General features: G+C 44.9%; 1 protein-coding gene across 4 annotated transcripts in view; it reads left to right on the top strand.

Moving 5' to 3' along the window:
• Positions 1-26,671, top strand: part of LOC115098162 (perilipin-3-like) — a 74,191-nt gene extending 47,520 nt beyond the window's left edge. Inside the window, exons 1-8 of one of the 4 annotated variants that reach the window (XM_029614540.1) lie at positions 5,506-5,545; positions 6,686-6,759; positions 8,558-8,753; positions 9,645-9,727; positions 9,891-10,176; positions 15,976-16,175; positions 17,033-17,149; positions 25,611-26,671. In XM_029614540.1, coding sequence (XP_029470400.1) covers positions 5,521-5,545; positions 6,686-6,759; positions 8,558-8,753; positions 9,645-9,727; positions 9,891-10,176; positions 15,976-16,175; positions 17,033-17,149; positions 25,611-25,967 — 1,338 coding nt within the window. In that variant the 5' untranslated portion in view covers positions 5,506-5,520 and the 3' untranslated portion in view covers positions 25,968-26,671. Of the gene's footprint in view, positions 1-5,505; positions 5,602-5,650; positions 5,745-6,685; positions 6,760-8,557; positions 8,754-9,644; positions 9,728-9,890; positions 10,177-15,975; positions 16,176-17,032; positions 17,150-25,610 lie in introns of those variants that run through there. The other 3 variants (XM_029614541.1, XM_029614542.1, XM_029614539.1) reach the window with 3 other exon arrangements.
• Positions 26,672-27,143: the final 472 nt, after the last annotated feature.

Genomic DNA, 27,143 nt, shown 5'->3' with positions numbered 1-27,143 from the left:
TTGTTTGGAGAAGAACTAGAGAAACTTTAAAGGGCTTGGGAGAATCAAAATCATTAAAGTTCCCGAAGGACAAACCACAAACTAGTTCTAGGGCCTCAAGGTATTACCGACTTAGAGACTATCGTGGATATAGAGCAGGTGGCTATGGTACACAGCAGTCTAAAAGATTTAGGGCTCAGCCCTTTCAAGGAGCCAGAAGGCCTAGGAATGAACCCCAGGCTCAGGCAGGAACCAGTCGCCCATCCAAGTGTCATTTAACGGATCCCTCTGGGAATTCCACCAGTAGGTGGACACTTATGGTGGTTTTACACAGAGTGGACCCAAGACACTACAGACTAGTGGGTCCTGGAAGTCATCTGAAGGGTTATGCACCTGAATTAAGAGAGCTGGTTCCTCAAGTCTTTGTGGCTTCCCCGTGCACTTCGTCAGCGAAAAGAGAAGCCATAGAGTCGACTCTTTGAGGACTGCAGGAGAACAGTGGGAGAAAGGCAACTTGAGCCACCTTGATAGCTCTTAGCTCTAATCTGTTCGATGCACTTCCTGCTCCAACCACTGTCCCTGTGCCATGTGGCTGAAGCGGCGAGCTCCCCAGCCGAAACTGCTGGCATCTGTGTCTATGATCACCCTCATGGGTGGAGAAAAAACTCATTCCTTCCAATAGGTTGGTGGGCTGAGTCCACCAATCGAGACTGTCCCTTACCGTAGCAAGATAGGGGTATCTCGTGCCTGTAGTTGCTTGAGGCTGGAGACCATCCTGTTAGGAGGTCCTTTTGTAGCGGACACAGGGTGAGCTCTGGTCCAAGGCACCTGGTCGATTGTTGCTGCCATGAATCACAGTAGATGCAGGCAGTCCCAAGCTTCGGGGGCCTGATGTCCTTGAAAGGCTGAGGTACAGGAGATTAACTTCTCCACCCTTTTGTGTCAAATTGTGCCCCCAGGAACTCCAAGGTCTGGGTGGGAAAAAGATTGTTCTTTTTGTAATTCACCACCCATCCTAGTTGTTCTAGCAAACATATTACCATGGCCATGGCCTGAATATTCTCCTGCACAGACTTTGCCTGGATAAGCCATTCGTGCAGATAAGGGTAGACTAGTATACCTTGACTGCATAGAGCTGCTGCTTCTACCACCATTACCTTGGTGCTGTTGCAATTCCAAATGGTAGCACCTGGAAGTGAAAATGTTTTCCTAGAATGCAAAATCTTAAGAGCCTTTGGTAAGAGTCCTTTATAAGGATATTAAAGTAGGCTTCCGCTAAATCAAGGAGGGCCAGAAACTTCCCATCTTTTACTGCTGCTATTACCGATCTCAGGGTTTCAAATTGAAAATGTGGCACCTTAAGGAATTTGTTGACTCCCTTGAAACCCAGCACTGGATGGAATGACCCATCCTTTTTGGGGACCACAAAATAAATGGAGTATGTCCCTAAGCCCTGTTCTATAATCGCTTGTAGCTCCTGCAGTCCTCAAAGAGTCGACTCTATGGCTTCTCTTTTCGCGGACGAAGTGCACGGGAAAGCCACAAAGACTTGAGGAACCAGCTCTCTTAATTCAGGTGCATAACCCTTCAGATGACTTCCAGGACCCACTAGTCTGTAGTGTCTTGGGTCCACTCTGTGTAAAACCACCATAAGTGTCCACCTACTGGTGGAATTCCCAGAGGGATCCGTTAACTGACACTTGGATGGGCGACTGGTTCCTGCCTGAGCCTGGGGTTCATTCCTAGGCCTTCTGGCTCCTTGAAAGGGCTGAGCCCTAAATCTTTTAGACTGCTGTGTACCATAGCCACCTGCTCTATATCCACGATAGTCTCTAAGTCGGTAATACCTTGAGGCCCTAGAACTAGTTTGTGGTTTGTCCTTCGGGAACTTTAATGATTTTGATTCTCCCAAGCCCTTTAAAGTTTCTCTAGTTCTTCTCCAAACAAGAACTCCCCTTTGAAGGGTAGTTTGGTCAACTTGGACTTTGATGCCTCATCTGTTGCATTCAGCGGTTTGCGGGCTGCTCCTGTGAACTGCCCCTCTTACCTCTGCGGCCAGGTTGGCTGCTCTTCTTCCAAGCGCAGCAGGACACCGCCTCTTCCCCTAGTGGGAGGCAGCCAGGCACGATGCAGCAGGACACTGCTAGCTTCAGCTACCCATGCCTCCCCTTAGGCATGCATGTGCCCGACCTCGGGTCATTTAAAAGGGCCATGGCGGGAGTGTCCCTGTGGCCCCTACTGATGACATCACTGGCATTGCCCTATATAAGGGTAACTTTCCCGATATTCCCTGCCTCAGCAACAGATCCAGCTACGACTGTAGTGCATGTAGTTGGGTTTTAGGGGGGCAGGTTATTATGCACAGTCATATGTACAAGCAGCACAGTTATCTTCAGAAAAGAGTTAATGTGATTTGGAGGGATGGAAGGCGAAAGAAGAGTAGATTTGTACCATGTTTTCTCTCTACCTAGCTTGATTGCAGCTAGGTAGATAGTACATCAAGTTAGGGAGAGAGAACAAGATACAAATCTACTCTTCATTCACCTTCCATCCCTCCAAATCACATTAAATCTTCACTGAAGGTTACTGTGCTGTTCATACGTATGACTGTGTATGTTAACCTGCCCCCTAAAACCCAACTCACCCCACAAACCTCACCCCGAGCTACTAGTGCGTCCCTAGTGCCTCTTTTCGGACAGGAGCGGCGGCTGTCAGCGGGTTTGACAGCCGAAGCTCAATTTTGCTGGCGTTGGTTCTCAAGCTCGCTGACAGCCACGGGTTCGGAAACCGGACACCGGCAAAATTGGGCGTCCGGTTTTCAACCCGTGAGCCGCGGGGCCTATTTCAAATTTTTTTTTTTTACTTTTTTTTTTAACTTTCAGGACCTCCGACTTAATATCGCCATGATATTAAGTCGGAGGGTGCACAGAAAAGCAGTTTTTACTGCTTTTCTGTGCACTTTTCCGGTTCCGGTGCTGGCAGAAATTAGCGCCTACCAAAATGCGGCTTGGCTGCACATTTTGCTTTCTGAATCGTGCGGGAATACCTAATAGGGCCATCAACATGCATTTGCATGTTGTGGGCGCTATTAGGTTCGGGGGGGTTGGATGCACGTTTTGGACGCGCTATTACCCCTTACTGAATAAGGGGTAAAGCTAGCGTGTCCAAAACGCGCGTCCAATCACGGGTTAACAGTGTACTCCGCCGGAGCGCACTGTACTGTATCGGCCTGATAGGCAGCAAAACATCAAAACGAGGATTTTATATTTGATTCTACCCACATTAGTCAGCCAATGAAGTCTGACCAGAGGTCAACTTATGTGTTCAAAGTTTTTGGCTCCACAGAACAGCCTAGCTGCAGGTTTTTGGAGGAGTTTCAATGAAATAGCAATAAGGCCCTGATAAAAGGCATAACAGTCTAGACGATTTAATGCTAAGGAATGAATCAGAGAAAAAAAATTGTCAAATGCTAAAAAAAAATAAAATAATACAAACCAGTGAAGACATTTGTTTCTGCATGGAGGGCTTTGAGTATTATTTGATTCCCAAGGAAGATAATATTTATCCCAGAGATACAAGGCTGGTTTTAGGCCAGCTGTACTCTGAGCAAAAACTGAACTTGGCATCCTCTCCCTTTCAGCAGTGGCAATTCTGGCAAAGACGCCTCTCCTTCTGTAGTCACGGTATCTCCAGCACAGTATTCCCCTTTCTCTTCCCTTATCCAGCATCTCCTTCTCTATGTTCCATGTTGATGTGGTAGCACGACGGGAGAGGAGGCGCTGACATAGCGGCACCCCTGCCTCCCGCCCGTGCATGGCACCCTGTGTAACCACACAGGTCAGACACCCCAAAAGCCAGCCATGCCAAGAGAGATGGTAGGATTGTTCATGAATGACGTCCTCTGATAAGCTAAAGATCCTCAGACTTCTGGCAGACTAGATGGGCCAATCTGCCATCATTTACTATTGCAACTCTTATGATCACAATGTTCCCATTCCCCAATCACAAGAAGCCAAAGTCAAGCATTTAAGTAGACTGGCATATAGAGAGATAGCTGTGTTGGTCTGGTCTAGCAAAAAAGACAGAGTGGAGTGGCACCTTATAGACTAATTTATTAAAGCATGAGCTTTCGAGGACAGAGTCCACTTTGTCAGAATCCATATTCTGTCCTCGAAAGCTCATGCTTTAATAAATTTGTTAGTCTGTAAGGTGCCACTTCTCCCTTCATGAATAAAACTAGGATCACCAGGTCAAGTGCTCCGAACCCATTATCACATGAAAGTGATAGAAGGCTCTGCATTAGAAAGGCATCAGCTGTCCCTTGTGCTAACACCATCAGGATATCACTCACTTACCTCATTAAGGATCCCATTGGCTGGCCCTGGGACAAACTGGATTTTTCCGATTCGAATGAAAGGGATCTCATGATGTGCCACCATTCTACAACCAGAAGCATCAAAATTGTTTTAGACTTAATAGAAGTATACATCATGATGTTTAGTCCTACAGATTTATTAAGCAAAACAAACTCTATCCAATAGCCAATGAGCCTGTCGAGTTACTGTGTCTTTAGAGAAAAAAACAGGCAGCTTGAACACTGAGTTAGTATGGCTGCTGCATATCCCTAATTTACAGATCTAATCCTATCTCAACTATTGTTGATTACAGCATCCCCTAGTGCCCAGTGAGATATCACAGAGGCACAGGTGCCAGCTCTGTGGGTGCTTGAGCAACCCCAAGATTGAGCAAACTCCTTTTCTGTTTCCAGAGAGGGGTGATATGTGTTGTGTTTAGCACCCCAATCATTTTGACAAGTTGGCTCCCATGATAAAACACAATAAATTAAAAAAAATAATAATTCTTAAACTACACCAAAGAAAGGAAGAATCCAAAAGCAGTCTCATTTAAAGCTGGTATTAAAGTTAATGGGCTCCAAAGCTGTTTTAGAACTTCTTCCACATAATTAAACAGCTGGTGAGCATCCGGTTAGCACGTCCAAAGTCATGAACTCCCTCAGATTTACACCCCACACCATGAAGGATCCTATCTCCCTATGCGAAACATCTTGGAAGCATATGAAGGCAGCAGAGCACTCGGAAACTCATCATAAGGTAATACACTATAAAGTTAACACTTGCAGTGTGTTTAGGGGCTCCCACAGGCGCTTTCTTCTCAGACACTACCACCCCCACCACCATACACAGCGCGGATCTACTAATTTCTTCCACTTATCCCAATAATAAATAAAAGTGAAAACACAAATGACCATAATGAATAGAACTCTGGGCATGGAGCGGGGGAATCTGTCACAGTTCTTCTCCGCCCCTGCCAAGTCTAACACATGCCCAGAATCTCCTGGCTCCACGGGTGTGCCCTTTCAGAATCCCACTCCCCTCCCCTCCCCTCCCCTCCCCCACCTTACTTACCCAGCTCAGCTGTGAACAGGGGCAAAGGGCACGAGCCCCTTACACTCCGCCCATATGACGTTACGGCTGCCGGCGGGGACAGGAGGCTGGTCCCCGCCCTTACCCTGCCCCCGCGATGACGTCAGGGCAGATACTTAAAGGTTGGGATTGCACTTTAGTTTCACACCCCGGGAGTTGAGAGAGTAGACGGTGAAGAGTAAGCGCGTGCGAGGCCAATTTGGCTTCTTTTTTTAGTATGGGTTTAACTATGTCTTTCTTCTGTCTTTAATCACGCCAGGACAGTCCTGGCTGGAGCTGTCTCTGAAAAACTTTTCTCCCCTTTTATGCATTTAAAGAGTGGTATGTTGAGGGCTTTAATAGCACGTGATCTGCTTCCTGGTATTCCTTCTGCGTGTTTTGGGTTTTGTTTTTTTTTTGTCCAAGGTTAGATCTGTATGCCGGGGGGCTGCGTTTAAGTGTCTACTAACTACTAGATCTTTCGTCATTGTTTTTTCTAGGGGTAAACAAGCTCTATCCTAGTTCACTGAATCATAGAATCGTGGTCGTCCTAATCTTGTCGTCTTGTGGGGTTTGGCTGTATTCCATGCTTTATTTACTAGTAACACTTAGTAGTCTAAGGATATGATTTATTAGACTATCTAGAGGGGATTTGTAAAATATATTAGTATTCCTGGAGACTTAAGTATGCAAATCAAACGTCACTGCTGCGCCTTGGTTTCACACTTAATTGTATCATTGGCTCACTTAAATCTGTGGGGTGTACTAGTGTTCGAAAACATGAAGGTAGGACTAAAAAACTCCAGTCTCGGACTTCGGAAATTCTCGGCACCTAATGGTTATAGGGTTGTATACTTGCGGTCTAAAGCTTTACATCAGCTAGTAAGCCTAATCAGCTGAATTTCCCGAGATAGCACTATTTAGATAAAGCGGGTCACTCCCTCGGACAAAGTTTATAGGGGGTTAAAGTAATTTCTCTTGTATCTTGTGCCTGGATGCAGTGGGGAGGGTTAGGTCACATTAGCTTGGAGTACCTGGTCTGTAAATGCTACTTGATGCCCTAACTACAGCAATACTCCTGAACATGAAATAATATTTACAGTAGTCTTGTTCTAACTGCTCACATTAATGCAATGTAGCTAACACTATAACTGCTCTGGTAAACCACTACTTTCTCTACTTCACATAACCTGAGCTGCTGTGTGGCACTGTACTTTACCCATTCTCTCAGATGTGACTGATTAAGACCTAGATGAGCATTAATTGCTACCTTATGCTTTCAGTTGTAAAAGTAACAATGTCTTCAGACACAACTGGATCCACCAATCCTGCTACACCAGAGAGTGAAGAGCAGCAGGTGAGTTTATCTGTTTACTCCATCTCCTCTCCGTGAGGTACCTTGTTCATTGTTTACCCTATCTTTTCTTAGCTGCCTATCGTTACCCCCTCTCCCGGTTTTGACCTCCCTGTTAAAATGTAATTTCCAAACTTAACTGTTTACTGTGAATTCGTCCACGACGAATGCCGGTATATAAAAATGTTTAAATCTGGAGGTGGTGAACAAGGGGGGTAGCTCTGATGTTCCTACTTGCCTTTAAGGGATGTACTGAGATCACCCTTATGGTAAGCAACAGGCATTGAGCCTTGTGCAGCTACAAGTCATTCAAGTAGCTAACTTTTTTTTTTAAAGTAGATCTAGACACTTTAATGCTAACAAGTGTGGGTTTGAGCACAGCACAAATCATAGAAACCTCAATTTCATCTTGTAATTTTGAAAAACTGGGAATAGCTGAACTCAGCTCCACTTTTTTTTTTTTTAGAATACTTTATAATGGCTTTCATATTGTAGAGTTCCTGACACTGAAAACTCAATTATCCCTTTTTTGGGGGGGGGGCATGTAACTCCAGTGTCCTACCTGAATTTAGCAGCCAGTCTGATCATCCACTTTTTAAATACTTCCAGCTCCTAAGGCTGGGTGGAGTTGCTGCAGAAATGGGGTCTGTAACCTCTGGGGCAACTCAATTAGCTTATTTTAAAACTTTTCTATACCGTCATTTAATAGAGCACCATCACAACAGTTTACAGTTAGGCACAAATATGTTTGGTTTGGTTTCTAATTTATCCAAAAAAGTGCCAGTATTATACAATTACATAGATCAATAATATACTCTAAATGGGTGTGGTTACCATTTGTGATTGTTAGTGTAATATGTTTATACTGTCTTTCTAGTATAATACTTAAATATGAGAAAAATAATAAAACTAGGAAGTTTTCACTATGGCCAGTGCACTGTATAACCCACAGTTGGATGTGGGTTGTATAGGTGTTAACTAATCTCCTTAATCAATAATATTGATTTATACACTCCTTATGGTGCCCATAATCAAATTCAGCATCCACTTTCTTATCCAGCAGACCTCTTCCGCAGGTGCCGTCAAGGTGTGCAATCTCCCCTAGCACCGCCTCAACAGCAAGAGCCCTAATTTAATACATCGTGTCCCCAGGAGAGGTGCCTGGGGGTATGTTATGAAAGCAGGCACTGAACATAGTACCCACTTTCAGCACAACTCTTTTGCATCTGCCCCACTGGTAGCTCAAGGGGACTTGCATTTTAGTACTGTGGTTATTTCCTTATCCATGCCTGAGGCAATAGAGGGAGAAACAACTTGCCCAAGGTCACAAGGAGGTGTCTGGTTCTTGGCCTACTGCTCTAACCACTAGGAGGCATCACTGGTAATCACAATAATGGCTTTAGTGGCTGGATGAGTGCATTGTTCTTGGCTTTAGAGTTAGACTTGCTTCCTAGATTTAAGTAGGGAATCAAGTCTTCATCTATGAAGACTTGAAGTAGAATTGGGACAATCTTGAATACCATGCACCTGTGTAGAATGGAAGCTGCACCTTCTAGTGTCATAGCCTAGTAGATACTGGTTCCATCTGTTTTAAATCTAAAAACAGGATGGAACTTAACTCCTAGGCAACTCCTTAGGTAGTCAAAAGTGTTAAGCATAGCATGTCTAAAAATGTTCAAAATGAAATTAAACTGTTTAAGGGTTTAGAGGTGGGTTTTTTGTGCAGTTAACTTAGCAACAATGCTGTCAGAACATGTGATCTAGTCTAATTTTCAGTAACTTTTTTTTTTTTTTTTTTTAGAATGTAGTCTCCAGGGTAGCCAGTCTGCCTCTGGTCAGCTCAGCCTACAACATGGTGTCCAGTGCTTATACATCCACCAAGGAAAACCACCCCTACATCAAATCAGTCTGTGATGTGGCTGAAATGGGAGTTAAGACCATCACTGCTGCAGCAGTCAGTGGTGCTCAGCCAATCCTGAACAAACTTGAACCACAAAGTGAGTGAAGTGGGGGGAGGGGAATAAGAGGGAGGTAGCACTCCTAAATATTAATGCTGCCCTCAAAACATTCTTGTGACAGTGCAGGGGTCATGTCACTGGCTGCTTCTCACAGCACTCCTGGTTAGTGTCTGTAGGAGGATAACACTCCCAAACAAATCTTAACTGTGCCTGACATATCAGAGCAAGCTGGCTATAACAGCATTTGCTGGCATCAAGTGGCATTTAAGATCCTTTCACTACTGTCCTTGTTTTGTAGGGTATTAGGGGGAGGAGAGGTCCAGCCTGAGTACTCCTCCTATCCATAAATCTGGACTGTCAAATGTGTAGGCAACATTCCAGAAGCCTGCATTATGACCTCTAGCTACCATGTTGCAAGGGCATACACAGCTACCTCTGCCAGTATAAGTGTTTTTGGTTTTGTTTTTTTTTTGGGAAAGGGGGAAAAGCACCCTTGTACCTAATTTTTCTATGTTGCCTGTTAAGTCTCTTGGCTAGGGTTTTCAACTCATAGAAGCACTCTTCTGATACTTTATCATTGTTAGCTTATAACAATGTACTTGTCAATTCAACTTGACTGTGTGCACAATACCCCATGAGATGGCATTCATAACGTGCAAAGCTTCCTTGAAGTGGAATGGTGGCAGTCCCTTCCCAGTAAACTCTGCAGAGGTTTGCTAGCTTTACATCTGATAAAGCACTTGCTACCAGGTCATACTTTTTATGTTGAGACACTAAAAGCATTGTGGTAATGTCTTATTATGCAATCCCTAATTATATCAAAGCTAGATATTAAATGCCTCTACACATGCACAGTAAATAACTGAGATTAGATAGGATTCTTGTAGCTTTGTTTGCCTGAGAAATAAGCTATCCTCTATCTTACAACAGTTTCAACAGCTAATGAGTACGCTTGTAAAGGACTGGATAAGCTGGAGGAGAAGCTACCATTCCTGCAGCAGCCCACTGAGAAGGTAATGCCCTTCATGGGGTGGGGTGTTCAGAATACTCAAATGGCAACACCTTGACCTACCAGTGGTGGTACCATAGATGAAAGCTTTGTCATGGCCTGTCTTAAAGAGGTGTAAAATCTCCTCTTAGATGTTAAATCTACATTTATCTGACTTTTCATTCTAGGTGGTGTCAGAAACCAAAGAGCTAGTCAGTGGTGCTAAAGATGCAGTTTCCAGCACAGTCACTGGAGCCAAAGATGCTGTGAGCAACCGGGTCACTGGTGTGGTGGACATGGCCAAAGGAGCAGTACAAGGCAGTGTGGAGATGACAAAGGCTGCAGTGACCAGCAGTGTGAACACAGTTATGGGTTCCAAAGTAGGCCAACTGGTATCCAGCAGTGTCGGCACAATGCTGGGGAAATCGGAAGAGTGGGTTGACCATTATCTGCCTATGACAGATGAGGAACTGGGTGAGACTTCAGACTAGGGTGACAAACTCCATGTTTTTTCTATAAAACATGTCAACAGGACAATACTTGTACTGAGCAACTGCAGGGTGATGTCTTATGCTGATAATCTTGACAGTGGTCCTTAACCTTAATTTATATTGCCTATATTCCACATGTACAAAAGTTTCCATAAGGAAACCTAATAACATATATAATAGGCAAGAACACACTGTACTTGTGGCCTGACCTTCAAGAGAAAGGAGGCACAGCTGAGTAACAGCCCACTAGATGGGGCACATGCAGTATCTGGAGTTAGTCTTAACTGCATGATAGAACTTGGTGGGGGGGGGGAGGGTTGATTTGGACTTGTCCAGGCATCCTATTTCTAAATCTGAAAAGATTCTAGATACCTGTCTTTCTGTAGTAAGTACTTGCTGGTGTACTGCATTGGGAACGGGTAAGAGGGACTGAGTTAACTGCCTCCCCACTCAATAACTTTGGCTTCCTAGAATGTAGCAGATGGACTCAGGACCAATGGGTATAGTGTACTCCTGTTAGCAGTTGGAAACAGATCAGATTTCAATCAGACGTCAGCCCCTAGTACATATACCCCTGTACTAGCAGTTAGGGACTATCTGCACACTCACAGCATTAGAACCAAATTTAAAGAAGAAACCTACCTGAAGATGAGCCCTGCTGTCCTGCAGTGATACCCTCTGGTCCCTCCCCCAGTTGAGATTCCCAAGGTGACTTCTGTGGTCCCTCAGAGGTAAGCCTCGGTCTGGCAGCCAAATTGCAGTGAGGACCTAGCCCCGATACTTGGGCACAGCTGAGAGGCAGTGGGTGCAGCAGTGAAGGTATTTGCCCTCTCCCCCCCCCACAGCCAGAGACCACCTGGGACGAAACCAGGAAGCGCCAAAGACAAGGTAAGGTAGAAATCTTCTGCTTGAATCCAGTCTCTGAAGATCAAGGAGGAGCACAGGTCACTGGCCAGGACCAGTGCCACTGGGTTGATCTGCCCTAGCAGGGCCAGGCCCTGGCTATTTCCAAGGGTCTACCCACATGGAGACCCTCCAAGGGGTCGCCATATTGCCCCGCATGCTCGCCGTTGCCATCTTGGGCCCTATTCGACACACTGTTCCAAGAGCACACAATTCGAGCTAGGCACAAAACCTTGCGCACATAAGTTGCACGCACAGAGCCAGGTGCATATCTATGGCTGAACGCACAGCTGTGCACACAACTATACGCTCATCTTAAGTGCACTGGAGCGCATAAGTTTGTGCCGACAGCCATGGCACCTCCAGAAAGGGGGATAAAGACTCAAGGCCTCTACCCAGCATGCAACATCAGAGCCACACAGTGAGGAGGCTGACACCCTGTGCAAAGAGGCCCTGGGAGACCCAGTCCCACCCAGGGCAGAGTTCTAGCTCCTCGGGGGGGGGGGGGTACCCCAGTCCTAGCCAGGTGGACCTCTCCACAGACAGGGACCCCCAAGGAACCAGCATCTATCTCATGGGTGGAGTTCTTAAAGGGGATTCATGCCTTAGTTCAAATGCAAACTGAACCTCAGGCTGACCAGCCACATGTGCCACAGGAGGACCCTTCAAGACCTAGGCACAGACTTCCACTACCCAGAAGCCCCACCTATGGTGACTCTGACATCTCTTGAGGAGGAAACCAAACCCTTAGAGGGGGAGCTCCCCCCCACGGACAGAGCCTCACCGAACCATGAGATGCTGCTTCACAAAACGAGCTCCCAGACCTAGTCAACCAATGCCTGACAGAGCTCGCTATCCCGGGCCCAGGTACTTCAGGGGAACCTAAACCGAACCCCCTGCTGGAGGGTCTTCAACAGACTTCTTGCCATTTCCCTCTGTTATAAGCAGCACAACAGCTGATTGACATGGAATGCTCAAGTCCACTTTCAAGGGGGGACTAGCTTTGGCAGCCCTGTACCCAGCAACCAAAGATCTGCTTGCATGCCCAAGAGTTGATGCCATGGTCTACACAGTCTCAAAGCGTACTACCATCCCGGTGGAGGGAGGAGCCGTGCTCAAGGATGCACATGACCGACAGAGTCCATCCTCAAACAGTCATTTGACATAGCTGCTATGTCTCTACAAATTGTGGCCTGCTGCACTGTGGTGACACCTGCCTGCTTATCACAAACCAGGAGCAACACCCCGGGAGAAGACATGGAACCAGCAGTATCATTCCTTGTGGACGCTGCCTCCGACCTAGTGCACACCGCAGCCAGAGGAGTGTCCTCTGGTGGCAGCCAGGAGGCAACTCTGGCTCCAAAGCTGGTTGGTCACATCTTCCAAAACATGCCTCATGAGGATGCCCTTCAAAGGATCCCTCCTGTTTGGCAGCAAACTAGAGAAACTGGCCAACAAATGGGGTGAGTCCCATTTGCTGTGCCTACCAGAGGATAAGACTAAAACCAGCAACCCTTCTCCAGGGGCAGAAGTTCAGTGCTTCAATCCTTACAGGAGCAACTATCAAGCCCCCCACCCTATGGGCAGGAACAAGTCCTTTCGGACCAAGCACAACAAGAGGGGAACCAACTCGGGTACAGGCCCCAGCTGCACCCCACAATGAGATTCAGCCAACCCATCCAAAGGAAGAAGCCATAGGGGGCAGACTAGCCCTATTCTACCACAGATGGGTCGAACGTCAGACAAGTGGGTCCTAGCCATCATTCGGAAGGGGTACTACCTGCATTTTCTATGAATCTCTCCAGACAAGTTCGTGGAGTCCCCCTGCCACGACATCTCCAAGAGGGCAGCAGTGGAAGCTACACTGTCCAGGCTACTGGCCCTCAAGGCCATAACCCCAGTGCCTCCGCAAGAAATAAGTACTGGGCATATTCCATTTATTTTGTCCCCAAGAAAGAGGGAACATTCAGGCCCATCCTGGACCTCAAGTCGGTCAACCACCGCCTCAGGATTCCCCGCTTCCGCATGGAAACCCTACGATCCGTAATAAGGGCGATACAACCCTGGATCTTTCGGAGGCCTACCTACACATCCTAATCAGGATCACCAGCAGTACCTACACTTCAAAGTCCTGAACCATCACTACCAGTTCCGGGCACTACCCTTCGGGTTAGCCACAGCACCCCAGACGTTCACCAAGGTAGTAGTGGTGGTGGCAACACTGAGGAAGAAATCCTCATTCACCCTTACCTGGACAATTGGCTGATCAGGGCAAAGTCACCAGAGGAAAGCAACCAGCAGTCATAACTCTACTGGAGAGCCTAGGATGGGTGGTCAACACAAACAAAAGCTCCCTATAGCCCTCACAGTCACTGGAATACCTAGGAGTCTGATTCGACACCAAAGAGGACAAGGTCAGCCTGACCCTCCACAAGGAGATCAAAATTGTGGAACTGGTTGCAAACCTTGTTGAACAATCCTCATCCTACAGCATGGATTACCTGCAAGTCCTTGGGCTGATGGCATCCACCCTGGAAGCTCTGCCATGGGCATGAGGCCCCCTACAATGCTCACTCCTATCACGGTGGAGCCCAGGGTCCCAGAACTACACCACATATCTCACTCCCAGACAGAGTTCGGACTAACTACAGTTGTGGCTGCAGGCCAGCCACATGAGCAGAGGATCAAGGCTATTCTCCCCACCCTGGACCCTACTCAAGACATGCCAGTCTATGAGGATGTGAGGAGTTAACCACCCAAGGGCAGTGGAATGCAGAAGAGGAGGATGGAACATCAACTGCCTAGAAGCACGGGCAGTCAGACTAGCCTGTCTGCAGTCTGCTCACATACTCTGAAACAAAGCGGTCAGATTTGTCAGACAACACCATGACAGTGGCCTACATCCCCCAGCAGGGGGGAACCAGGAGCCAACAGGTGTCCCTAGAAATAGCCCCCCCCACCCCGATGGCATGGGTGGAAGCAAACCTCCAGGAGATCTACGCCGTCCACATCTCTGGGAGACATCACGGCAGATTTCCTCAGCAGGGAAAGTCTATTCCCAGGAGAATGGAGGCTATCATCCATAGCCTTCCAATTGATAGTGAATCTGTGGGGACACTGGACATGGACCTTCTGGCAAGCAGATCAAACACCCAAGTATCCAGATACTTCAGCCACAGTCCCAAGGGATCAATGACCTGGCTACCAGGGACTCTACTTTACACCTTCCCGCCATGGCCCCTATTGGGTGCAATCATTCACAAGATACAACTACACAGGACTAGTTCTTTTGGTGGCTACAGATTGGCCAAGAAGACCCTGGTATGCAGACATGAGAAGACTGCTGGCAGGGAACCCTCTACCCCCTGCCCCCACACAGGGACCTGCTACAACAAGATCCAATCCTCCAAGAAGACCCAGCTCAGTTCTCTCTTGCGGTCTGGCCATTGAGGGCCCGCCTGAGAGCGGATACTCGGGCGGTAATCAACACCGTTCTCCATATCCTTAACATAAGGATCTGGAGAGTATTTGAAGCCTGGTGCGAAGACCACAACATCAGGCCACACTCATATAAAGTTACCATGAGCCGGTACCTCTGTGGAATCTCAATCTCGTTTTGGACTTCTAGAGGGAACCACCTTCAGACCCCTCCGAGGCCTGTCCCGCCACCTGTTAACCCTAAAGACTGTGTTATTGCTAGCAGCATGTTCAGCCCACCGCATCTCAGAACTACAAGCACTGTCCTGCCGTGAGCCGTTCCCCAGGGTCCATCCAACTATGCACGATTCCCTCCTTCCTCCCCAAAGTGGCCTCACACTTCCACCTCAAACAGACCATCTCACTACAAACGACGGAAGGCTTGAATTTGTAAGAAGTCCATAGTCTACGTCACCTCAACATCAGCAGACTCCTACCAGGTACCTGGAAATGTCAGAACCCATACAAAGAACAGACCACCTTTTTGTCCTTCACAGCAGAAAGACAAGGGGAAGCAGCCTCACGGGCAACCATTGCCCACTGGATCAAGGCAGCCTACATAGATGGCAATTCACCACCTCTACAGGTCAAGACTCATTCTACCAGAGCCCAGGTAGTATCCTGGGCAGAAACTAGAATGCTGTCACCAGCCAAGATCTGCAGGGCAGCTACATGGTCCTCCAACCATACTTTCTCTAGATTCTACCATCTGGATGTTCAGGCTCAGGAGGACACGGCATTTGCAAGGGCAATACTAAGTGGACCACAGGCAGCCTCCCACCCGGTTCAGGAATAGCTTTTATACATCCCTTGGTCCTGCATCCATCTGCTACATGCTAGGAAATTGAGAAATTACCTGAATTTCATTTTCTGTAGTGTAGACAGATGGACTCTGCATCCCACACTTGTCTGCTGTTATGCATGGTCTTTCAAATAACTCAAGGGTAAGCCATGTTTTCATTTTACCTAGGGCATCCACCCTGCTAGGTGTCAACACTTTCCAGTTGAGTACAGTGGCAGTCTCCAGCTATAGTCAATCAACCAGATCAAGTTTGAACATTTAACAAAGTGATTAACTTTAATTTGGTTAACTTGAGTAACTTCATAAATCAGTCACACACATATCCAATGCTTTTCAAGGAGAATACTGAAGAGCTGCACTTCCTGCAGGGGTATATGTACTAGGGGCTGACATCAGATTGAAATCTGATCAGTCTCCAACTGCTAACAGGAGTACACTATACCCATTGGTCCTGAGTCCATCTGTCTACACTAAGGAAAATGAAATTATCAGGTAAGTAATTTCTCCATTTCTGTTGGTCATCTAAAGGTAGATCTGGATTCTCATTTGACATGAGGTAGCCTAGCTTTTAACTAGTTCTTTGGTTCCTATGTCCTACAGCTCTCCTGGCTTCATCTGTGGAAGGCTTTGAGGGAGCTTCTCTGCAGCAGCAAAAAAGTGAGCAGAGTTACTTTGTGCGTCTGGGCTCACTGTCAACCAAAGTGCGCAATCGTGCATACCAGCACTCCCTGGGCAAGGTGAGGCATGCCAGGCAGAGTACTCAAGAGGCACTCTCACAGCTTCATCAAACCATCGACCTGGTAGGAATACACTTCTATGTCCCTCTAAAGCACTGTCCTGTGGGGCCTACTATCTCTCTGCCAGATGCTTTCACTGCTTGCTCTAAATGTCTTGTCTGACAGTACACTAGCATGGTGGCAACATTCTGCACCCTTCTACAGCTTACTATGCACAGGAGATATCACTTATTGCTGCAGGTCAAATCCTGGAACATTAGGCTCTCTGGGGAATGGGGGAGGTAGGTGGTTAGAGATTCTACTTTCCTCTGAACAGGCACTATAGCCAGTGGCAAGTCAGTTCTGCCATCCTTGCACCAGGTACCTAACAGCTATTTCTGTACTAAAGCCAGGAATGCAGCCAAGCTCGTCTTGAACAAAAATATGATCAAACTTTGTAATGCTCAAAATGCCTCAAGAACAAGTCTTGACTCATTGTAATACTGGCTGCCTTCCAAAATTTAAGGCACCTCTATAAAACTACCCCAGATGTATTGACTACAAACCTTATTCATATTCCAATTAACAATACAAAAACTAAATCTTCTAGGTCATCTGCTCATGCATAAAACATAGCTGAGCATCTTTGGTACTTCTACCAATGACAAGGCATGAGACACCTCACTTACATAAAGGAGGCTGGAATGGACCAAACCAAGCTTTTCAATAACTTGCATAGATATGGCCTACTAAAATGCACACTTCTGCAAACTGCTTGCTTCTAGTCCATTAGATTGGGCCCCTATCTGCTGTGGGATACATGTATGCTTGCTAGATAAGGCCAAAGCTTACATATGGCATTGAACAATCTCATTACTGGCAAGTGTCTATTCAGTAGCTTTAGCCATTCACTCAAGTTGTGGCTTGTGACTTCTTTCCAGATTGACATGGCCAAGCAAAGCATTCATGATGGCCAGGAGAAGCTGAATCAACTATGGCTGGACTGGAACAAAAAACAGGCTGCTGGGACCAGTGCTGATAGGCCTGCAGAGCCAGAGGTAACACTCATGGAGGAGAGGTGGAAAGTGGTCTTTCTGGTGGATCCTAAACATTCTTGTTCTTCTGTAGCTGACAGTAGCTATACTTGTGTTATAAAACAGGTCTTTAATCCATGGCTTTAGCTACCCTGTACCAAGAAAAGCTTCAGCTGCTAGAACCTAATTGGCAAATGATGTATACTAATGCACCACTTTACCAAGACTTGAGTCCCTGGCAGTTAATCATAGCCTTGTTAGGCTCTTCCTATTGGTAAAATGTGCTTGTGTTCATGACACTTCAGCATGCTGACTTGCAAATCTGAGTAACTGGTGCCTCAGGCACATTAGAATCCTGTATGACTGGGGAATGGCAGAAATGTGATTTGAGGCCTTGACTAGTAATTTCAAACTTACAGGCTAGTCTGGCTCAGTCTAAACCATGTACCATTCTGAAATACAGGCTGGGCTTGTGCATGAAATATACTTCCTGGGCAGACTTTAACTGATCAAATATAATGCAAAAAGGCCAGGTAGCCATTCACAGTATGGCTACACTTTATTTTTATTTAAAGCTTTTTTTATACCAACAATTTGCATATCACATCAGTTTACATGGAACAACTCAAACAAGATTTACATAGAACAGTGCTAACAGCAACATATGAAATTAGAACTGAACTAGTATAACAATGAGGATATAAAGGCATGTGGAGAGGTAATATACAGTAGCATTACTTAATATAATGTGGGGGGAATTATGCAAAGGCCTGCTTGAGTCAAGTTTTCAGTTTTTTGTTAATGGGTACAGTGTTCTTGGAACAGGTCAGGGGGGCATAGTTCCAAATGGATGGTCCTGCAATAGTGCACATTCTTTTGTTGCAATCAGATGAGTGAGACTAGGAGAGAGGGTGTGTAGGGTTCCCTTGTAAGAAGATCTGGTGGGTCTGTAGAGGTGTGGAAGTGAAGGGAGTTAGCCAGTGCATGTGTTAGTTATGTAGGGTTTTATGTATGATTGTGAGCATCTTGTAGAGAATTTAGAATGAGATTGGGAGCCAGTGGAGATCTGAGGATGGGGGTGATATGGTCTCTTTTGCAAGTGTTCGTGAGGGATCTGGCAGCAGAATTTTGAATCATTTGTAGGGGTTTAATGGTGGCTTTGGAGGCCTAGAAGTAAGGCATTACAATCCATTTTGGAGAAAATAGTGGCCTGAAGGACAGTGGGAAGTCTAAGGGGAGGAGGGTCTTAGTTTCTTTAGAATATGGAATTTATAATGCCATTCTTTCATAATGGAGCTGATGAATTTTAGGTTTAGTTGGTCATCAATGACACCTAGGTTTCACATGTTTGAGAAGGATATTGCAGGGGGCAGGAGTTAATGTCAAGAGGGTTATGGTGGGGGAGAAGCTCCATTTTGGAAGTATTAAGTGCAAGGTTGAGGTAAGCAAGGAGATAGAGGGGTTTTCCCAGGTTTTGAGGGATTTGGATAAAGAGTCCTTAATAGGGATAAAGATTTGGACTTCATCCACATAAATGAAGTGAGACCTAGATCAGAGAGGAGTTGGCAAGAGGGCAGCCTTGTGGAATGCCTCTAGTTAGGTTGATAGCTTTGGATTCATTACCTATTCTGACCTTGCAGAGTCTATCTAGGTACAGTTCAAACCAGCTAAAGGGGGTTCCTGAGATGCCAACTTCAGTAAGACTGTCTAATAGGGTGCTGTGGCTTATGGTGTCAAAAGCAGATGAAATATAGATCTAGTAATGCAAGAATGGCCCTTGTCTAAACCTTTTGAGAGTGTCTGTGAATAAGATGTTTCAGTACTGAAACATTTGCAGAAACCAAATTGGGAGGGAATAGATTATATCTAAGTGGTCAGTTGGAGGTTTACTACTTTTTTTTTGAGGATTTTTGCTAGGAAGCATAAACTAGAAATTGGCCAAAAAGTTGGCAAGGTCATTTGGATCAATTCAGTTTCTTTAGTATGGGTTTGACTATGGCTTGTTAATCATGAACATTTCTAGGGGTTGGGCTATCAAGTTAGGGATGGACATGAGGGATTTAGTTGGGATGGTATCAGATGGGTGCAGTGAGGGTTTCATTTTTCTGTTTTTTCTAATCTTTATTGAAGAGTAAAGACAGTACAACCATCAAAACAAGTGTCAGATATCCCACAATAGTGTCATATCATACTTCCACCTGTTGCCAGGCACACTGCCCCACTTTTTCACATTCCAGCAGATGCTGACCACCAGAGAATCTGCTAAATCAGTCACACATCTCACTCACCCCATTCATCCCATACATGCACTCATCCAATCCCCTTCCCCAAATCCCTAGGAGAGTATCACATAGGACTGGTAAGACATACTCCTTCAGAGGAAAATCAGATAAAGCAGTACAGTATAGCCCAGCCAATTTGACCCATTTACAAGGATTCTATAACTATAAACTGGCATAGTTTAATCACTTCCATGAATATCCCATTGAAAGCAGATGAGTTTGAATTTCCAGCAGAATTAAGGTGAAACAGCCCAGCATTGTCTGTCTGTAGTCCGGGTCCAGCAGCCATAAGCCCTGCAGTGAGGCTAATCTCTCCATTTGCATAGAGGATGCAAGTCAATAGTACTATGCCTCTATGGTAGGGAGTATATTCAGTTGTATCCAGTCTGCCAGGACCATGCAATAAGCCAATAATATAGCAGTATGCCCAAACCTGTCCAAAGAGACCTGATAGACTGGTACAGCACCCCACAGGCCCAACAGAAGAAGCTTACCACTCCTGCCAATGGTTGAATGTGTACTTTGAGCAAAAACAGCCAATACTTCATTCCAAAACCCTGCCAACTGTGGGCACTTAAATAACCAGTAGACCAAAGTTCCTCTGCCTTGATTACATTTGCTTATTTAAAGCTTTTCTATACTGTCGTTTAGTGCATCATCACAACGGTTTACAGTTAGGCACAAATGTGGTTTCTAAATTATCCATGGGGTGCCATTATACAGTTACATAGTTCAATAATATACTCTAATTGGGGAATGGGTGTAGTTACCATTTATGATTAACTGTCTCATTTAATACTTAATTGTGAGGAGATAACAAATAAGCAGTCCTGCTTTTTCATGGTGACTTTCTGCTTTGTGTGTTATTCCGCTACCTCATTGTGAAATGCTTTTTTGAAGAGCCATGTTTTTAGCTTTTTTGAAGAGTTTTAATTCTTTCATTAGTCTAATTTCAGTGGTAATGTGTTCCATAGTAATGGTCCTGCCAAAGATAGTGCTCTCTAACTTGGGTCAATTTTGCTGTTTTGACTGAGGGTATGGTTAGAGCTTTATTGGCTGATCTGAGATTTCTTTGAGGGACATGTAATCGTAATGCAGTGTTTAGCCAGTCAGAATTTGTCATTTATTAGCTTATGAACTGTGCATAATGTGTTAAATAGAACTCTGTTCTATTGGGAGCCAGTGTAAATCTGCAAGTGGTTGGGTGATCTCTTCTGCCTTTACCAGTAAGTATTCTGGCAGCAGAGTTTTGTAGTATTTGCAGTAGTCTGGTGTATGGTAATCCTAGGAAAAGTGAATTATAGTAGTCCGTGCTGGCAAATATTAATGCTTGTAGTACTGTACAAAAGTGTTCCTGATTTAATAAGGGTTTTAGTCTTCTAAGGACCATTAGTTTGGCATAGCCTTCTCTTGCTTTTATTGATGTGTTGCTTAAGGCTCAGTTCCGTGTCTATAATTCCTAAGTTTCTAGCTTTATCAGTTAATTCTATTGATTTGTCATTTTTAAGTCTAATGGGATTTTGAACTTTCAATGTTCATTCAAGATGTGTAAATTCTGTTTTTTCAATGTTAATTACTAGTTCCATTTGGTTTAATAGTTTAATTATGTCTAGGTATAACATTGCAAAGTTTAGTGTTTTTTCAATTGATTCTTCAACCGGTAGAATCAATTGAATGTCATCGGCATATATGTAGTGATACCTAGCCCAGCCAGTAGGTGGCAGAGGGGAGCATGTAAATGTTAAAGAGTTGCTGAGAGTGCTGAACCCTGGGGGACTCCTGTCACTAGTGTGATTTTGTCTGATATTGAGTTTATCTGAACCTGATAAGATCTATTGTTAAGATAGGATTTGAACCATTCAATTGTTTTGTTTGTAATCCTATTTCTTCCAGTCTTTTCAATAGTATGTCATAGTTTACCATGTCAAATGCTGCTGACAGATCTAGCAGTGTCATGATGTAGTGTTTTCCACTGTCAAATCCATGAAGTAAAGTATCTGTTAGAGATTAGTAACATTTCAGTGCTATAGTGTTTTCTGAAACCATGTTGTGATGGGAAGAGTATGTTGTCTAGATGTTCTGCTAGTTGCTTTTGTACTGCTTTTTCTATTTTGCAATCATGGGCAAGTTTGAAACAGGTCTATAGTTACTTAAGATGGTTAGGTCACTGTTTTTCTTAATTCCGTGGGCGATGCAAGCATCCCCATTTGATAACTATGCATGTCATCACAAATGATGTAAAATTTTAAATTGTAGTTCCTGGAGATAAATCCAGCAAACCTTTTTTGCATATTTTTGAAACATGAAAGCAAGTAGGATGAGGCAACATCAGTCACCCCATTTCAGTCCAATATTGTGCTAGATATGAGATACTGAGGCAAATGATATTGCCTACCCACCTCGCACCATCCTTTGAATTTTGCTTTAAGGCCGCATCAAACACTGAGTGAATAGGCGTTCCTGTCTGTACTGGTTGTCTGTCCACTTGAAACTTTGCAAATGACACATTTGTAAATATGCAGAAAATTGCTTAGCTGGCAACTCATAATCTATGGCCAACAATGCAAAATCTTGCACTAGTGGTGTGTCCTCAGAATAGAATTGATAAGTAAACGGGAGTCCTTTTTGTAGCCAATTGTCAAATAGCATAATGTTCACGCCCTGGGGGAAAATCCCAGTTACCCAGCAACGGCATTAAGAGGAGTCCAGTCAAGCCTCCCTGTGCCTGGATCCATCGCCGTGCCTGGCGGCAGGAGTGAACCAAACTACACAGTATTTGTAAAGACCAATACACAGTATTACTAGCTTGCATAAGGTATAATGGGGACCACGGAGAAACCATACTGACTAGCCATCTTCACAGTAAGTATAGCGATCAAGTAGCTGATGGGCTGCATTAGTCTACTATCTGGCAGACCTAGACCCCCCCTCCCCCAAGAGTATGCCAAGCCCTCTTTCCAGCCCACACAAACTTTTGGAAAACTGCTTGTAACCAATTGACGTCCCTGCCTGTTAGCAAACAAGGCAACATGTGCATCTTATAGAGTAACTTCAGCAGTAGAACCATTTTAAGCAAAGCACATCTGCCAAATAGGGAAAGAGGCAGGGTCCACTATGTCTGGAGTTGGGCAGCTAAAGCTGCAATAGTGTTGGATACCTTTAGTTCATAAAAGTCTGCAAGATCTCATGATATCCAAACCCCCAATTTTATTTTGTGGGCCCAAGTAAAGGTGAAATCTCCTGCACATTAGGGTTTAATGCCAGAGCCTCCAACTTTGCAAAACTAAGCCCGCTATACTGTGAAAAGAGGTAACATGACTGATAACTGGGATACTAGCTTTCAGATTGCCAGTTTCATCTGTCGTCTCCCCAGTCATAGGCCCTCAAATTCCCCATCCAGCCTTAATGTAGTAGCCAGAGGCTCTTAACACAAAACAAAAGGCGAGGGGGGGGCACCCCTGTCCTACCCTACATTGAATAGGAAAAGGTGTAGATAAGGCCCCATTTAATGAGGAGATGGGCACTAGGATTAGAATACAGTGCCTGCAACCAAGTGAGAAAAGGACCAGAGCTACCATAAGTCTGTAGAGCCCAAAATAAATTCCAAGAAAGGGAATCTAAAGCCTTCTCCACATCCAGGCTCAACCACCGCCTCTGTCTGCTGAAAATTTAGCAGGCCAATCAAACTCATCACATTCTCTACTCCCTGCCTCCCTTTAATAAAACCCATGTGGTCTTCATGAATTACAGAAGGCAAGAGGGAGTCTAATCTAGCAGCAAAGACAGCAGAAAGAATCTTCAGGTCACTGTTAAGAGAAATAGGCCTATAAGAGCCAACATCTTGCAAATCTTTGCCTTGTTTCAGCAATAGAACTATAGATTGATTTTTCCATGGGACTAACTGTTGGTCCCTGAAGCAACCCATTATAATACTGCCTCAACACCAGCAGCATGGGAAATTTTAGGATCTTGTAGAATTCCAGTCCTAATCCATCCGGCCCCACCACCTTGCCTGGCTTCAATCCATGTATCACCGCCCGCATGGACATCTGTCTATTGGTTTATTTAACATGGCCTGTTCTGCAGTAAACTTAGGCCAAGGCAAATTATTAAATGCTTCCCTCATCTCATTACGTGGCTTATCACCATATAACTTAACTGTAGTATTCATAAAATTGATCCACTATCACCTGTGTGGTGACATGGTGCACCCCAGTGTGGTCCTTAATACTGGTGATAAAGATTTAGGGCCACACACATGTACTAGACTAGCTAATAGCTTACTAGCTCTACCATAATACATCTGAAACTGATAATAGCACAAGGATTTGGACGCTCTGATGTAAGAGCGCTTGTAACATTTCATGAATACTCTGGACATCACCTGCATATGTCAGTTGGGCAGCTTTCAACTCTTTAAGTTTAAGTATTGGTGTTTCTAGCCTTATTCTGAGTGGCAACATATGCTATGATGTACCCACGCATCACTGCTTTTCCCACTTCCCAAAGAGTCCTGGGCTTGAGTTTGATATATTCCTCCCATCGCTCCTGAAGGAAACCCCTTTCTTTAAAAGGGATTCTATCTCTATGATGGAGGTGGTCTCAAAAGCATTCATAGTATTATGAGGGTTTATTGGGTAGAATTTGGTGTGCAAGGTGGCTGGTGGGAAACATAGTATCAGTTCTGTGATTTTGTTGAAAAAGCGGGCTCATATGCAAAGGTCATCACATTTTTGATTTGGAGTCTTTGTCTGATATAGGTGGGGTGGAAGTTTGTTAGATCAGAAAGTCATGCAAATAGTGCTTTGGTGTTGAATTGCAGGTTGTGGATTCTAAGGGCATAGTCTCCTTTGGTTTTAAGGAGTCTCTTGGTAGAAGTGCAAGGAGGATTTGTGTATTGCCAGCTGGGTGGGATCTTTACACCATTTCTTTTCGTTGAGACTTAGGTCTGGTTTTTTTTTTTCCTTTGTTGCAAGAAGGGTTAAGTTCCTTAGGATGGCGGTAGTGAGATTATTCCAAAAAGAGTGCAGTTTCAGTGGTTCAAGTTTGTCAAGGGCATTAGTGAGGGAATTGATTAGGTCCTCTTTGGTGCAGGGTTTTCTGAAATGATGGTAGTACTGTTTGTGTGGGGGGGGGGGTTGGTTTCTTTTTTTTTTTTTTTTTTGAGTGAATGGTCAGACCGAGGGAGTGTCAGGATGTGAGTTTATAAAGGTTAAATCTAGGGAATGACCTGCTTTGTGAGTGGGGCCAGATAATTTGCTTAACTCATGGCATTGAAGGAGGCTAGGAAGGCTCCACAAGTGAGGGGATGGCATCTATATAGTTAAAAAAAAAAAAAAAAAAAATCCCCAAGCATGATCACAGGAATGTCTCTATTTCTATGTTATAAATTCAATGAGGGGAGGAATTTTTTTTTTCAAGGAGACCTGGGGGGTGTAGACTCAACAATTATAGTTGTGGAGATTTGAAGAGACCTATTTCAAATCTGGGTGCAGTGTTCATATTGCTCTCTAACATAGCAATCTCTTAGCTGACAGGAGTTTTTTGTTTTTGCCTTGGTATAGAAGATGTTATGTGCATGGTGAGTTGGTTTAAGAGGACTAAGTCTGTTTCTTTGAACCAGGTTTCTGTTATAGTACAGATGTCAGAGTATGGGAGTCTTAACGATGGATTGGGAATTGGAAGAGGGAGAAAGCTGTGAGGCCCAGAACCTGTGAGGGGATAACATGATTGGCAAGAATCTTGGGTTAAGGGTGGATTCCTGAATTTGGAAGGATAGTATTTGAGAATAGGGCAAGGTAGATGAGGATGGGGAAAAATGCTAACTATAAAGGCAAAAGGGGGGGGGGGGGGAGCACAGTTATATTGAGGAGCCAAATTGTAGCAGTTGCTAACAGAAGGGAGGGTGTTTGAGGCTTCCACTTCTGTTCAGGTCAATTGTTGGAAGTGTGGTGGATGCAGCACCAAGGGGTATGCTCCTTCTGCACATAGTGCCTAGGGCTGGCACCTGCTTTTAAAACCTCAGTCACAGCCATAGACATGGTCAAGGGGCAGGACTGTAGGCTGCATGGGGTAGTAGCAACTGCAGGTGGACATGGGATGGCTCAGGATGCTAGTTGCACTGAGCAGCTGGTGAAGAGGTGAAGCGACCCTAAAAAGCAACAGGATTACTGGCTTAAAGCTTTCTTTAACTTTCCTTACAGCACATTGAGTCTCGTGCTCTGGCTATGACACGTTCTCTGACACAGCAACTCCAGACCACCTGCCAGACCCTTGTATCCAGTATGCAGGGCCTTCCATCTAACATCCAGGAGAAAGTCCAGCAGCTGCGCCAGAATACAGAGGAGCTCCACTACTCCTTCTCCACAGCTCACTCCTTCCAGGATCTGTCCAGCAGTGTCTTGGCCCAGAGCAGAGAGCAAGTGAACAAGGCCTGGGAACACATGGATGAATTAGTCAACTACTTGGTGACAAACACTCCCCTTACTTGGCTGGTGGGGCCCTTTGCTCCTCAACTTGTGGAGCATCCAGAAGAGCAGGAGATGGAGGAGATTCAGTAACTGTATCAGGGGACACCCAAAGGTCCAACATTTCAGTTGATTTTTCACAATGAATACTACTTAATCCTACATTAATCAGAGCTGGTGGGAGTGCCTGCAGGCAGTCTTAGCTGCATGTCCTGTTTTTCAGTACTTCCAAAATCTAACCAGCTCCAGAGAACAAAGCCAACTTTACTTTAAATTACTTGCCAAACACACCTTGCCTCCAGGGTTCAAGTGCACTAATGTGGTGCTAGAACTTCAAAGCCCTCTACCCACTAGTCTCTAGAATGTGCAATTTTCTAGTATCTGCACTTGCCTCTGACATTCTAACTGCATAACTTTAATACATGTTTTGCATAAGTGTTGGCAGATTAAATTCATTAGGGATCTATACACTTGGGATGCTCTACTCTATTAGCAGCTACTCACTCATCTTCTATTCAGGGTGGCTTTGAGATGTCAGAATAAAACTTAGCCATCTATCCAGGCAGAATCTACTGAAGTGATACATTTCTTGGAAGAAATGTCCTATTGATTGGGGGGGGGGGGGGTCTAAGCTAAACTTCTTCATAGGAGAAGCCAAACCTGCCTTTCCAGGGTATCAAAACATACAATTGCCAAGCTGCCTTCTGAATATATGTATCAGATTCTTAGCCTAATAGATTTTGTACTGTGCCATAACTTGTACTCCTAAAACCAAAATAAAACTTTATTGCATTGAACTTGTTGTAGTATACTGCTGTGAGCTGTTACCAAGCTAATGCTCATGTCATTAGCTGGAGTATCTAAAATCAAAGGTCCAGTGTAAGGCTGAATTACAGTACTAAAGGCTTTAGCTAGAACTTTCAGGTATGTAGCAGCTAGCACCTGACTTGCAACTGCAGGCAGAGGTCTCACTGCAGATCAAGCCTACCTCTATGTAGACAACTTCTAAAGGGTCAAACAATAGGCCCAATTCAGAATAAGTAACTACTTGCCTTGTATCCTCCAGTACAAATTGCAGGTAGGGCATCTACTTGCAGAGTCATACCAGCTACCTCACTCACCTGCTTTCCCTTGTCACCCTGTGGTGATTAGTTTGAAATTATCTGTGTAGTTTGTTCATGGGAAGTAGCTGGAATGCATGTACCATACAGCAGCTGGTATGTACATCATACAGGGTGATAAGTTCATTGAGAACACAAACACATGTCC

This window comes from Rhinatrema bivittatum, chromosome 8 (genome assembly GCF_901001135.1).
Source record: "Rhinatrema bivittatum chromosome 8, aRhiBiv1.1, whole genome shotgun sequence".
Lineage (NCBI taxonomy): Eukaryota > Metazoa > Chordata > Amphibia > Gymnophiona > Rhinatrematidae > Rhinatrema > Rhinatrema bivittatum.
Note: the sequence above shows the minus strand (reverse complement) of the source record. Positions and strands in the feature narration are given on the sequence as shown.